The 15,045-nt window shown below is 46.7% G+C and overlaps 1 protein-coding gene across 9 annotated transcripts in view; it reads left to right on the top strand.

Annotated features, from left to right (window-relative positions):
* Positions 1 to 9,501: 9,501 nt before the first annotated feature.
* The window catches only part of NPAS2 (neuronal PAS domain protein 2), a 106,927-nt gene continuing 101,383 nt past the window's right edge, over positions 9,502 to 15,045 (top strand). For 2 of the 9 annotated variants that reach the window (XM_071746090.1, XM_071746053.1), the window contains exon 1: positions 9,502 to 11,112. In XM_071746090.1, coding sequence (XP_071602191.1) covers positions 10,799 to 11,112 — 314 coding nt within the window. In that variant the 5' untranslated portion in view covers positions 9,502 to 10,798. The remainder of the gene's footprint in view (positions 11,113 to 15,045) is intronic. The other 7 variants (XM_071746014.1, XM_071746025.1, XM_071746045.1 and 4 more) reach the window with 7 other exon arrangements.

The raw sequence follows: 15,045 nt of genomic DNA, 5'->3' as shown, positions 1-15,045 counted from the left end.
CTCTTCACATCTCATCTCAGATTCTTGTCCTCTCCTTCTCTCGGTGCCCCCCATATCTGCCAATGGCTTCTTCATTTTTGCTTCATGCCTTGCCAATATATTGTCAATGCCTTCCCTCTACCTGCCTTTCCAGAATTTTCTTCTCTACCAGGCAGGCTGGAATGGCTCCATGCCATCTTTCCATGTCTGTCCAGTATTGTTGCAATCATCCAGCACACTCAGATTTCTGTTTGAATAGCAAACTGTTACTCAGCTTCCACTGTGAACAGTGGCTGCCTGGGGCAGGCGTGCTCACAGAAAAAATCTTTGCCTTCTATCTTTCTAAAAATAAATAATCAAAGAAAGGCAAAAGGCAAAAAGCAGAAGCTCTCCATGCCCCAAAGAAACGCCTGCATCTCCGTGGAAGACTTCCAAATACCTAACCCGAGAAAGAGTGGTAGGGATAGGAAATTTGCAGATCAAAGGTTTTGAAAATATGAAGTTCTGTTTGTGTGATGCAGACCAGAGTTATTTGCTCCTTGCAGAAGTAGTGAGCAGGCCAGCACACTCCAGCCAGTACAGCGATACCATAGAAAGCTGAATGCCACTGCTGATTATTGCAAGTAGAGTAATCAGAGATCGCTTTAATAGAAATGAAGCTTTCAGGCCATTTCACTGACTCCCATAAAGCAGCTGGAGAGACTTACCCAAAACTTTGGAGAGACATTTTAAGGCACATGTTCAATATTTGTACCCCATGGCTTGAGGTTGTCAGACTAATCCCACAGTGGCAGTGGGGATTCAAGGCCCCTGCTGCAGGAAGAACCTGAGGGTGGGCATTGGCTTCAGGCTTTCATGGTTTGCTTGGTGGAGCCAAGCTGGAAATAGGTATTGGTTAGCCTGGAAGAAGGAAACATCAGGTTGAAATTCAGGTCATCACTGTTAGTTTTCTATAGTGCCCCATCAGTCTCACTTACTAGGACCTGCACAAATTAGGTTCGATTTGTAGGACATAAAAAAATACACCTAGCAAACATTGTGAAATAGGAAAGCAACTGGGCAATTATGATATTTACAACAGCTTTCTAGTGATAAACATCTGACTCCATCTTTAAGGACAAGGAGGATATTTTTAAATAAACATGCATCCTTCCTGCGAATAATAAATTGCAATAGCAACTGGCAGGAGGATTCATCTGTTATTTTAGTTGTTTTCATGGTTTCATGGGTTTTAGCTCTGTCAAAAAATACTTACAAGAAGCGAGTACATTGTGTTGCAAGGAAATTATCAAAGTGGGGGGTTTTTATACTATTCCATTCTATCTTATCCTATCATACAGTTATTTTCACAAGTTTAGAACATTTTGAAACATTTCCTTTTGTTGTTCCTGTTTTCTGTGGTTGGTACCCTTTCATCCTCCGGCACGGTTTTTTCTTTTTCTTTTTTTTTTTTTTTTTTTTTTTTTTTTTTTGGGTATGTGTGTGTACAAAAATACAGCCCCTCCAGAAATCTTGGAAGTTACAATGAGTAAGAATTCATTTTCTCCCTAGCAATATTCTGGCCATTCTTTCCTTTCCATAGAGCTAAATCTGCAGATAAGTTAAGACAATTTTTTTTTTATTTTGGGTTGGTTTCAGTGGGGTTATTAAACGTAAAGGGAAAATGGAAAAAACTGTTCTTGAGCCCATGTAGCTGAAATGTATCAGAGCTAAATCTCAGAAGCTCTGAAAGACAAGAGCCATTTCATCATGATAGCAGTCAATAGGGAAAAAAAACCCCAAAACCCCAAACAAAACACAATAACACACCAAACAAAAACTAAACAAACAAAAACCAAGAACAACATCATGCACCTCTACAGATTTAGCATGTACCCACTTGGATTGCCTGCTGCAGTCCTGGTTCTCACCTTAAAGGAAATACAGTGGAAAACATTCTAAGAGCCACAGGGGTGATCAAAAACATGCAGCGTTTTCCATACATTGGCTCTTCAGCTTGGAAAAGTGATGACTGAGAGGATATGGCACATGTCTATAAAACCACTAGTAGCATAAAGAGGGTGGAGAGGGACTGATTATTCCCCTTGTCTTTCAACACACAAATGAAAGGATGCCAAATAAGACTAGCAGGTTCAAAATGAGTGAAGCCAGATGGCTCTTTATAAAATGTACAGTTAAGCTGTGGGGTTCCCTGCAGGAAGATGCTGCCCATGGTGCTTACATGGGCATATGGGGAGCTCCTGAGCATAAACTATTGATGGCTGAGAGAGCACTTCAGGGAACTGCATGCTTGTGCTGTTCTTGGTCAATTCTTCACACTTATTAGAGGCAACATATTTTGGTCTGGCACCGTGTTGCTGTCTTTATTTTCATAATTTCTTCCTGATAAAACTACCTGCGTCCCTTTTTTGCCCCAGCTACATCCCCAGACTCAGGTAAGACTCAATATGTCTCTTTGTAAACAGGTTCTGATGTCAATGATTTACTTAAGTACGCAGAGCAAATCTAATCAGCAAACTGCTTTGGCATTAAGAACAGGAAGAGATGATAAGACTGTCAAGAAGGAGGGAATAATTCAGTTATTTTAAGGTCTTGAAACAACTGGCATTTCAACAACACAGCCTGTGAACCTCTTGTTTATAAAAGAAAGCAGTTTTCCATGTGAAGTTACAGACATTGCAATACAGATGGTGGACTGCTGTCTTCTTTAATCCACCCTGGCAGAAATGTCCAATGTTACCATTAAGAAGGCCAAATCACAAAGGTGCAGACTTCCCTTCAGAGACATACTTCCCACACAGGACCTATAAATAGCCCTTTGGAAAATATTTTGCAGTATTTAGCATTTTATTAGAAGCATTGTGTAAAACGAATTCTCCGTTACTCTGCGCTGTTCATCTGCATGTAATACCGATGGTAATTGATTTTCTGATGGTGCATGAACTGCTAATGTAAAACCTCTGCAAAAGCCTTAAAGGTGAAATCTATTTTCCCTGCAGAAAGCCTGTATAATCTGTTTTTATAAGGGAGGAGTACATCTTAAAGAAACCAGAGAGGACTGCTGTTCTGCATCCCGGTTACTTCTCCAGCCTGTGGCGAGGAGACAGGTACCAGCTCAGCCTCCCCATGCCCTCTGCAAATGTGGTGGCATCAGCCAGGCACTGGTATTAGTTTCATTGCCTTTTATTCAGTATTAACTTGCTAACACAATTGTGCACCAGCAGCTCCATCAAACACACACTCTTCCACTTAGGCTGTGTGTTTGCATCCACACAGACTGCTGTAGGTTTTGCTCTGTGCCCACTGCTTCCACTCCCTGCAAACCTCCCAGCCCAGGAGCTGCTTCCACTTCCAGTGGCCTGGACATGTTGGGTACTGTACTGGGCTCATACCTGTGAGCAATTGGTGCAGCCATGTCAGGATCAGGCCCTGTGGGCTGAAACAACTCACCTTCTTCTCTGCAAATGCAGCTGAGGGCAAATATTGCCTCCAGTAACTGCTGATGCTGGAACGCTGCAATTCTGAAATCTAACCTAATTACAGTTGCTGAAGAATTTTTCTCCGTCCTTTCTGGCTCATTTACAATTCTCCCACATTCTCCTTTATGTCTCCTTTCTTTGAGTCAATATTTACCTTTTTAACACTTTCTCTGCTTCCTTCCCTCATGCATTGCTCTGTACAAGCAGAATAACACAGCCTCTGCTGGCAGCCCTACCTGAGCACAGTCTGCCCTAATGACAGAGGCCAAATACACCTTCCAAGTTTTTATAGCTGAAGTTCTGACTTTGCAAAAGCAACAGATCAGCTCACCTGATTTTGCATTAGTGAAATTTTTTGAGTGTTTGTTTGTATTTTAACACTCTCCCGGGGTGCTCACAACAAAATCAGAACCATGTTTGCATGAATATCAGGTAGAGGAGATGACAACCACGAAAAAGGATGAGCAGTCTGAGAAGCAGCCCATTTTCATTGACAACATAGAAAGGAAATAATCTAGCTCCAAGGAAAAACATTTTCTGAACTCTTTCTCTTTTTAACTGTATGACTATGTTCAAACTAAGAGTTTAAAACAGCAAATTGTTTTTTCAACTCAGTAGGGTTTTTTTATTGTTACCAGGAATTTAGCATCTGTTCAGAAAGCGTTAGTACATTGCAAAACATTCCTGGTGCCTCACAGACATCTAGTGCCTATGGACTGCTCCAGTTTAGGCAACACCAGTCAAAACATTGAAAGAGACAATTAAGAGATCATAGAATTATACCATAGAACCACAGAATGGTTTCGTTTGGAACAGACTTCAAAGATCATCCAGTTCCAGCCCCGTTGCCATGGGCAGGGACACCTCCCACCAGACCAGGTTGCTCCAAGCCCCATCCAACCTGGCCTGGAACACTTCCAGGGAGGGGGCAGCCACAGCTTCCCTGGGCAACCTGTGCCAGTGTCTCAACCCCTCACAAGAAAGAATTTCTTCCTCATGTCTAACCTAAATCAGCCCTCTTCCTATTGCTACATGCCCTTGTAAAGGGAATCTTTCCAGCTTTCCTGTAGGCCCCTTCAGGTATTGGAAGGACTAATAAAAATTAATCTGATTTGGAATTTTTTTTAAAGTCAGGATCAACGTCTTTGTAAAGCACAACAACAAGATACCTGGCCAGATGTACTGAGAGAGGGTTCTGTGTGCTGGATTTGTTCAGGTCAGAATCAATGGTTCTAATAGTCTCTTCTCGTCTGTAGGGACTGTATATGAGCTAATGAGTAAGATATGAGCAGGTGTGTTTACAAGTACCCTAGAATAAAATATTCTGATCAGATTTAAAGTCAAACAGCTAAATTCTGGCTTATACATTGTCTTGCTATTGCTAGTTGCTTACTGCTATGAAAATCATGACAGAATGCTATATGTGAAGGCATATCCAAATACCTCCTAGCTTCAAGATTTTTATGTTTTTTCTCTAATTTGCCCAACTGTCATGTTTAAATTTTCCATATTTCTACTAACGTGTCATTAGTAATAATAACATAATGAGCTTAAGGAGGATGCAAGAGCAGAGTGCTGGATAGAATCAAAGCAAGCTGAGAAGAATGGTGGTACCTAGTGTAACTCTAAGGTTGTGAGCAAGGATTGTGATTCAGGAAAAATTGAGAAGGGAGCAATTAGCAAAGAATTTGGAAAACAATGTGGAATCCCAAAAGCAAAGATTTACTCCAGGCTTAACCCAGCTCCTGCCAAAGTCAGCAGAGAGAGGGATCAGGCTTCTTGTTGTAAGGAGAAAGGCAATGGTTTGCTACACCTTCCTTCCCATCAAGACCTTCTGGAAGAGGTAGGAGGTTTATGCAAAACCTGTCAGGAATTAAAATATTGACGTAGATCTGCAGGGATTTGTCTTTCAAAAAAAAATACTACTGAAGTCCAACATTAATGCAGTTGGTTTATAAATCAAGGTAGAGCCAAATATGTTGTGATTACATTCAGACTTCTCCCAGCCATTCTTATTTCAGTTGCTGAGCTACAACCCTTTATTATCTTCTGTTTCACTGGGACTTCCATAGAAAGACAGCAGATCCTTTACTCCAGAGTCAAACTTCATTTTCTTGAAGAGCTCTCAAAACTGAACAAGCCCCATCAGTCTAGTTTTGAGTGAGAGCCAGATACAGCCAGGCCATAATTCCTTATTCATATCAGCAAGTGCAGTCCCACTGACTTTACCATGGGATGTTTTGCCATCCTCACTGAAAGCGAATTAAAGGTCTTGTGTGGGACAATAGGTGCAGTGGTACAGAGGCCACTGCCAACCAGAAGATAAATGGACAATCTCTTATCCATATGAGAAGGGATTCTTTCCACAGCCTGTAGCTTTGGATCACCAAGACTGACACACACATGTACAGTATGCTCCATGCCACAGAATGATTTTGCTGCACAGCAAGGCTGTAAATGCTCAGCCACAGGTTTTCCAGGCAGAAGGCTTCAGCACTTTCTGAGCACCAGCAGCAAATTTAGACCTTCCAGACATTAAGTCTATCCAACATTTAGTTACTGATTTTTCAACTCATTCCTTCTTTCTCCCTGCTTCATCCATTAAGCACTGAAAGAAAACTTTTTTTATTAAGCTGGAAAAGTAAAACCCTCAGTTAGTGTTTATATATTACTAAATTCTTCCATGAAAACCCTGGCATTAGATTCAATCTAATTGAAGCGTTAGATTTTTTTTTGCTTCAAAATAGAGCAGAATAAAGTAAGTTCAAATCAGCAAATTGGCTCCTCTCTTGTAATAACCATGCAGGTAAATAGGGAGTTTGGTTTTCTAGATGAAGTGATCCTGAAGACCCATCAGACTTCGTACTGCAGTGCTTAGGGCAGCACCAGCAGGATGCATTGAAAGACCATTTCACTGTGGTATCTCCCTGGTTTTCCCTGATTCAGAGGCTGTGCTGCTGGTTGATAACTATGCACTACCTCTCCCTCCCACGGGAAGTTGTAAGCCACAGAATGAAAAATAATGCTGATCCTCTGCAGAAATTTCTGCCAAAATTGGTTATAAAAGTGTGTTACCCAAAGAAGGAGCTCTCCTCACCTATCCTTCTGCTCCGTGGCTGGTGTGACTCCTCCTGCTAACCAGAGCCCCTGGATTTATTTGCAATGTATTTGTACCTGTTGTTCTCACTTGCAGCAGGGATGGTAGGGGGAAAATTAGCCTAAGGTCTGTCCTGCCCCTTAATTAATAATAATCAAATTAATCCTTGTCCATCACCCTACTTACCTGAAAACGTAAGAAATAGTTTCACATTCAGTGCAATTTGGTTGGGTCTTAGAGGGTACTTTATTCTTTTCCATCACATCCCTCTTTCCCACGGTGCCACACCTTTCTGGTGCATCACTATTGCCATGTATGTTAGAGATTATGCTACAATTAGAGGATGATTCTCAGAGGGGAGTGTGTATAAAACTGCGTCTCTGCCAGGTTTAAACATTTTTCATGAGAATTTGTAAGGACTCCATTGCACAAGTGAAGTCATACGAACACCACTCAAACATAGGCTTTATATTTAAATTATCATCTGCAAAGTGCATCTTATTTCCCTTCAACATGTATTTGTGTCCACTAGAGGTTAAAAGCATCAATCTTGCACAGTTAATACCTGAGCAGGTAGGATGTGGTAGTCAGGCTCTGGCTCTAGAGCCAAGAGATGCCCAAGGTAGCTCCTTCACTGAGGGTTAACATTATGCAGCAGTGGCAGCACTGTATAACCCAAATCCCTGGCAGTGAGATAAAGCAGTCCAGGGAGTTAAACCCAGTTTGTCCAGACTGAATTCACACCCAACACCACATTCCTCCCATGAGTTTGCCACAATGGAGCAGTAGGGTCCCAGGGGAGCTGCTGTCCTCTCCCGCTCTTCCCCTTGGCCCTGCACCCTGGAAGGCACCTTAGCTTGTGGTTCATGGCCCATTGAAAACCCTGCTGCATCATTTTTGGGATGTGAAGGTTGGCCAACCTATTCTAGTTGAAACAAAAGGGAGCGTGGCTTTGGATCACAGACTCCTGGTGTCTGAAAAGTGCTTACAGATATTTCATGGCTATAAAATTATTTAATTTTTTTTTTTAACTGAGTGTTGGGCTCCTGCCCTGAAGTCCTGACGTGTGTCAACTAGCATATCCCTTTGGTTAATTTCCAAGCCAAACACAGTATTGATAGTATTGGGTTATTTTCCATTTGTCACCAGCCCAGGAGAAAGGCTGTGTGTTTTGTATGGCTGGTGTTTCACAATGGGATTCAGGTATGCACTGGGAAAAGCCTGCTTCACCCTCAGCCAATCTGCTGTTTGTTGCCCTAATTAAAGTTTACACTGGTAACCTAGGCAATGAACTAAGAAACAAACTTTAACCAGTCTCACTTCTTCACTTGTGCAATGGAGTCCTTGCAAATTCTTAGAAAAAAAATGTTAAAATCTGGTAGAGATGCAGTTTTTTACATACGCCCCTATGTCTTGCTGCTTGCCTTTCTCAAAGTGGTGTTTTCCTCAAAGTTCTTGGTTTCCCAGCTTTTGAAAAAGAGGGTTGTTTTGGGGACAGGTTTTCTGGTAGGTTTTCAAAAGGACTGAAATATCAAATCATGTGATATGTATAAACAGGGGAAGTTCTTTTTCCCTAACCTTACAAGGCTTGAAGATTTTATGTTAAACTTCATTGTGCAACACAAGAAAAATACCTCAGGAACAGAAATGTCTTTTATTCCACTCCCCATGTATCTGATGCTTTATTCCCTCAGGCACTACTTGTTTGCCAAAGGATTGTTTAACCACTGTTTGACAATTTCCAAATGGGAAAAAATGCTGGGTTTCATCCAAAGGAAGGGAGGAGCTTTTCAAAGTTTTGTATTTAATCTTGGTTAAAAGTAAACAACTTTACCCTTTCAACATTAGTCATGCCTGTTGTATAAAGTACAGTGTAAAAAAGCACTCAGCAAAAAGAACACAACGTTTTCCCATACTTTGTAATTATTAACATTGGCATCTGAGATTGAATTGGATCGAATAACCAGATGGATGTGGTGTAATGGGGGTGGGGTGGGGTGAGGGAGCTGGACATCACGGCAAGGTAATGGGGTGATCTGGGTGATGAGGTGAGTGGGAGAAGCAGCACAGCTCCTCACTGGAGCCAGGTAGCTCCTGCAGCCTGCAACCCACACACGCACACGCCGTGTGGGCAGAGAGGTCTCTGCCGGCTGTTATTTTGCAAGGATTAACGCGGCTTTAAAAAGGGAGGCAGAATAGATTGGGGGGAGATGGGGAACAAACTGCTGGCACAGGTATGGCAGAGCACCCGGGCCCTTCCTTGGGGACAGAGCTTGCACCAGCTAAAGGAGCTTTTCCCTGCCCAGCAAAGCACTTCTCTGAACAAACAAACAAAAAAAAAGCATGGTAGAGAGCAAATACACACACACACACACACACACCCAGGAAAGACCCTTCTGCGAGTGGAAGAGGTGCCTACTCCGGGTGCTCCTTTAGCATAGGAGGGTTTTTGACTGAGTGGACACAGCAGTGACAGCAAACCGGGTGCAGAGGCGGTGCGAGGGCGACAGGGGGCAATGGGTGGCAGAGCCCGGGAGGGGCGGGATGGGCAGCGGGGCCGGGAGTTTGCGTTGGCAAGAGACGCGGGAGGGAGCGGGACTTGAGCAGCTCCGGGAGTACCAGCGGGTTAATAGCGTCCTCGCTTCCCGGCCATTTCTGCCCTCCTGGCGGGGGGGGTAAAGGGGGTGGGGCAACCCCCGAGCCCACTCGTGGGCCCCGTCAGAAGCCCGCTGGAATGCCTGGGGAGGCGAAAAAGCAAGCCTCCGAATCAACAGCTTCTCCCAGGCTCCAGCACACTTCCTTATCTGCTCACTGGCCACTTTGCAGGAGGAGTATTAGGCAAAAAAAAAAAAAAAAACATAATGCAAAGTGGAGAATAAAAAGAATGACCTACTTTGGAAAAAAAAAAAAAAAAAAAAAAAAGCAAAAAAGCGCTCTCTGTCAAGGTTTTGCTCTAATTGCCGGTGCGGCGTTGCATAACCAAATCGGGAGCTCCCGCCTGAGCCCGGGGAGGCCGGCATCCGGCCCCGGGGCACCGCGGTGCCGTGTCCCGCTCCGGTTGGGCTCCCGCCGCCACCGCCGCCTCCGGAAGAGCGGTCACGGGTAGGGCGCAGGGTCCTCCGCCCTCGGGTCGGCGACCGAACGGGGAGGTCGTCTCCAGCCCAACCGAGCTCAGCCGGCCCGGGAGCTGGCGGCCGGGCTCCTGGGTGCAGCTCTGCCCGGCGGGGACGGCGGCACCGGAGCCGGGTGTCCTGGGCCGGCGGGGGCTCTGGGGTCAGGCTTAAGGGGGGGCCGGAGGTGCCGCTCAGGGATGTGGCCATAGCCGTATTTGAACGCCGGCAAGCTGGGGTTTTCTCGAGGCGTTGTGAAACCATCCTTGATGAGGGGCTGGATTTTTGGTTGAGCTTTTTAGTATTTTTATTTTTTTTTCCCCCTGCTTCCCCTTTCGTTCTCTTTCCAGCTTCTCCCTTTCTTGGATCCTCGCCTGTCTCCTCCCACAGAACGAGAGAGAGGGAGAGGAAAAAAAAAGGTCACGTATGTTTGGAAAAATATGTAGGTCAGTGGAACATTCCCTGCACTTGTGCACAGGGAGCCGGGGCGGGAGAGCTCCTCCGCAGCCCTCTCGCTACCCACCGCCCCAGCCCGGCCCTCCCGGAGCCCTCCGCGGGGTGAGGGGAGGCGAGCTCCGGGTTCCCTTTGCCCCTCCCTGACCCATTTTGCTCACCGGCCTCTGGTTCGGGCTCCCCCCCGCTCCCCCCCGCTCTCTCTCCCTCCCTCCCTGCCCGGGAAAGCGAGCGAGCGGCGGAGGAAGCCGGCGCGGTCGAGCCGCCGCCAGCCGCCGGGGCCGCGGCTGCCCATGGGCGAGGGGCGCGGGGCGCGTCCCCCTCACGCCGCCGGCTGAGGGCGCGGGGCGGCGGGGGCAGGCGAGGGGAGGCGGCGGCGGCGATGAAGGGCCGGCGGAGAGGATGCCCCCGCCTCGCCCGCCGGGCTCTAACTTCGCGGAGAACTATCATCGGCCCCGCAGCCCCCGCGCCCGCCCTGCCTCTCCCGGCCGCGCGTCCAACTTAATGCCCCAGCGGGAGCCCCAGCCAGCAGCCCCCCCGGCCCCCGGCCTCCTCCCCCCCCCGCAGCAGCCCGGGCTCCCGGCGGCCTCCCGCGGCCGGCGGAGCCCCTGGCCCCGGCGCTCGTGGGTCCCGCGGCGCCCGGGGCGGCGGCAGAGCGGCATGCGGCGGCCCCGCGCACCATGAGACACGGCACCGGCACCGGCGGCAGGCAGCAGGCGGGCAGCGTCCCCGGCTCCTCGTCGGCGAGGAAGAGTTTGCCGGTTCCCGAGGCCGGCCTCCTGCGCGGCTGGAGCAGCGGCGGCCGCTGCCGCAGCGGCACCGGCAAGCACCGGAAAAGCGGCAGCACCCAGCCCGGCGACACAGGCACCGGCACCGCCGGCAGCGGCTCCCGCGCCCAGGTGGCCACCGCGGACAGCAGCAGCAGCAGCAGCAGCGGCGGCGGCGGAGGCGGCTGGGGCTTCCCCGCCGCGCTCCCGCAGCACCAGCACCCCAGGTAACGCGCGCGGCCCTGCGGCCCCGGCCCGCCCTCCCCCCGCCCCGCGGGGCGCCCACCGCGGCCCCCGACCCCCACGGGTGACACTCCCCCCCGCGGCATCAGCGAGGGTCAGCTTCCCTTCGACCCCCGATGCTCCCACGCACCGCGGAGGTGTCCGGCGGTGCCGGGTGGAATCGTCTCTTCCGCGGGAAAGTTTCCACGGAGAGCGTGGCATCTGTGGCATGTCTATCCCGGCCGGACCCCGCCAGCCCCCCTCTCTTTGGAAAAATAAGTTGCCCCCCAACCTACCTCCCCCCTCTCCCCAGTATAATTTTGGTGTTGTTGGCAGTCTCCTGACGTTGGGGGTTCATTTAGGCTACACTGGCACAGGGACTGCGATGCGACCGGGCAATGTTTGGTCAAGGAAAGCTTCCAGTTAGACCAGTGGGATTTTCTAATGGGCAGAGGCTCCTGGTGGGAGCAGAGGTTGTGTCGCGTTCCGGGAGAGCCTCCCTGCTGCTGCAGCCTTGCGCTGGGCTCCCGCTTGTCTCCCTTCAGCGTGCAGAAGGGTGTGTGTTTGGGGGGGAAGGAGGGGAGGATGTGTTAAATCCCCGGCTGAGCAGCAAGAGGACTTCTTTCCCGGGATGTTTTTCGGTGGTGTTTCCCCTCGATTGGTCACCGGTCGGATTTGCCCATTAACAAGCACGCTCATCCAGAAACTTTCCTCCGTACTCCTTAACTGTCTGCAGGATGGCATTTTACTTTCACTCAAGTGACTCAGACATAATTAGTGGTTATAAGCATTACAGCCAGCAGAGGAACTTTAATCTTTTTCACGGTGCTAAATCTCCAGAGGGGCTGTAGGGTTCCCTCCGACGGGCACGGCTAACCTGAGCGTTCAGCTCAACAAGTGGCTGCCTCTTGAAGTGGAAAATGATCTCTCTCCTACCCGCTTGTGAAATGTTAATTTGTATCCCACTGTGGGCTTAGTTTGTTTGGCGATACCAAATAATTAGTGTTCACGGTTTCCAGACCGAACCAGCTCATACGCTGATCGGTGTCCGATCCTGAGAGCTGTCGGCTGGCGGAGTGCCAAATCCTGCGTGCATTTCTGTAGGTGAATATTGACCGAGTTGCTCTGCAACAGGAGTATTCAGGGAATGTAGCTACCAAGCTGTGCACAGTCTCCCCTGAACATGTGGAAAGGAACATGTTTTCCAGCAGCAGGTATCCAACACCAGGGTGATTCCCCAGGTTGGCTGCATTGCTGAGCCTGGCTCTGCAACTTGGAGACAATAGGCTTGCCTAAAATTGCTTTCCCTCCTGAATAAAGGTGCCACCCTGCATGTGTCCAGAATGTGTCTAGACTCTGCAGAATAATAACTGTTGTCCCATTTTCCAGTCTAGGGTATGTGAAGCACTTTGAAGGAGTTATTTTATTGTCGGCAGCAGTGTTGTCCATGGTTAAAATGATCTCATGCTTTTTGATACAATGCTCTGTTTGTGCATGTTTTTAGGTGCTTCTGTGTTTGCTAAGTTTAAAACTAGGCTGACATTTTCCAGGTTGAGTGTTTTCTGAAGACAGTTAGGAAGGTTCAGACAAAAAGGCTCAGCTATTTCTAAGAACATGGTTAGAAGTCGATACATTCTTTGGCCATGTATCTGACAAAGATGGTTGAGGTAAATACATCATCCTGCCTTAGGAGACCTTGATTTTTTTTTTTTTTTTTTTTTTTTTTTTTTGATTTTTTTTGATTTTTTTTTTTTCTCTGTGAATCTTCATTTTTTTTTTGGCTGTGTTGAGAAACACTTTCATCGAGACTGCTGAATTCTTGTGGCTTTGTGTTTTGGAGCAGGAAAAAGATACTTGGCTTTGCATCAGTCTTGCGATGGGAGTATGCATTATGTTGGGCCGACAGAAATCTTCCAGAATTTGTCTTAGTTATCATTTTCTCACAACACTCATGTTGCCCACTCGCAGTTGAGGTCTTGGCCGTTGCATTTGCTCAGTGAAGATGCTCTCTATCTCAGCACGGAGCAAACTGAATGCCCCCAGTGTTATGTGCTGAGCAACTGCTCATCATCCTAGGAAGAATGAGAGTGTTACAAGTGGGTGGTTGGAGGTCTGAGTGGACTTTCCCCTGCAGTTTCTCATCCCTTGTGTTACTGTTAGGGTGAGCACCAAAAGCAGGGACCATAAAGACTGTCTCAGCTGTGTTTTTGCTGGCAGATCGTGCCTGCTGATGTGGAGGCAGGGTGGAGAAGGAGGAGGAAACTGATGGAATTAAATTCACATACATGGTGACAAGAAATGGTGGGACTAGAATAGAGAAGAAGCAGCCTTGGTGATGCAAGCATAGGGAAAGTGAAGAGTTTGGACCTCAGATTAAGTCAGAGGTCTTGATGGGATCATAGATGACAAAGCTAGGGAATGAGGTGAAAGGAAAGGGCTGGAACTGTAGATAAAGGTGGAAAAGCCAGAGCAGAGGAAAAGGAAAAAGAAAGGAAAAGAGAAGGAAAAAAAGTGGATGGGAGACTTGTGGTGGACAGCAACAGGAGATCTGAGCCTGCAAAAGCAGTCATTTATAGTCTTTTGATGGTTGGGTCATGGTGGTACTGCTTTTTCATCCTTCTCATTTTCCTCCTCACACTGCCTATTGTGTTCTTCAGCCCCTGCCTCCACTTTCTTGCCCCTCCCCTTGTCCCCTCACAGAAAGTGTTGTGTCCTTGCTGTGAGAAGCAACTCTTGTTGCTGCAGTCATGGTCTATGGACCTGGAGAGGAGCTTTCTTCATTGTGGAGTCCAGGCTCCGCAGTCTTTCTGAAAAAAACCCAGTATGTCATCATATAACTGATGTTGCAATGTAATACATTCATATAAGGTAGGAAAATTAAGATGAACGACTAGATTTGATTTATACCTCTAGCATTCTTTAGAGATATGACATTTTGCACAGCAGCTGTGATAATTTAAATAATCATTGCCTACGTTCAACTCTTAAGTTTTGAGCAATCAGATTACTTACATCACTATACAATTGATGACTGTAAATATCATACTGTTGAAAGTGTCAGTCTAATGTTTTATGTGCACTCTGTTGTTTTTCTTATAAGTTAGGCAGTATAGAATTGAAGTAACTTATTTGTTTTGCTTTCAGGATCTCAGGGCAGATGCTATTGAGTTACAGATTTTGTGAAAGATCTGTATAAAAGTCATTCATTTTCTTAGATTCATCTTACCTTTCTGTCAATCCTTGATCTTATTAAAACCTCTTTTTGAAAAATTAGGCTGAGGCCATGCAAATATTTGTATTTTAGCTAATTTAATTCAAGCAGAAATCAGTATAAGCTAATAGACTGACTTTTTCTTTGTGAGACTGGTTACTGTAGTTTGAAAGGGAAAAAAATATAATGGTATTAAAGCAGAAAGCATAAATGCTGGTGGATTTGTTTGTGGTGGTGCTTTCAGTGTCTCACAGTTTTTTAAGAACTAAAACCACTGTTTTGATGTGACCAGCTGTGGGTCACGCAGGATGTATGTGTATTTATAACAGTGTATCTTCAGCTGAATTCGGAACTAGAAGAATTGTGGGGCGGGAAAGGCAAGAGGGTAAGATGGGATGTGGACCTGTAAGCTCATGCTCTGAGTAGGCAGCTGAGAAACTACTTCCATCTTTGCTCCTTACATTTATCTGGCTCAGGGATTCCAGAGATTATACTGATGGATTTGAGGGCACAGCTTTCTTGGCCTTGTATGCTTAAATTGGATATAAATTTTGGAGACGGGTATAAATACTGGGTTTTATGCTTCTCTTCCTATGCCTCTTCCCCTGAAGGCAAACAATGAAGTACAACTTAGTCCAACAAAAATGTTGTGTTTACTTATATTTTGGTAAAGATGTTTCTGTTCCTTTATCCAAGGGCCAAGAGAGAGATGAGTGTTCGTTGCATG

Source organism: Heliangelus exortis, chromosome 1 (assembly GCF_036169615.1).
Source record: "Heliangelus exortis chromosome 1, bHelExo1.hap1, whole genome shotgun sequence".
NCBI lineage: Eukaryota > Metazoa > Chordata > Aves > Apodiformes > Trochilidae > Heliangelus > Heliangelus exortis.
Note: the sequence above shows the minus strand (reverse complement) of the source record. Positions and strands in the feature narration are given on the sequence as shown.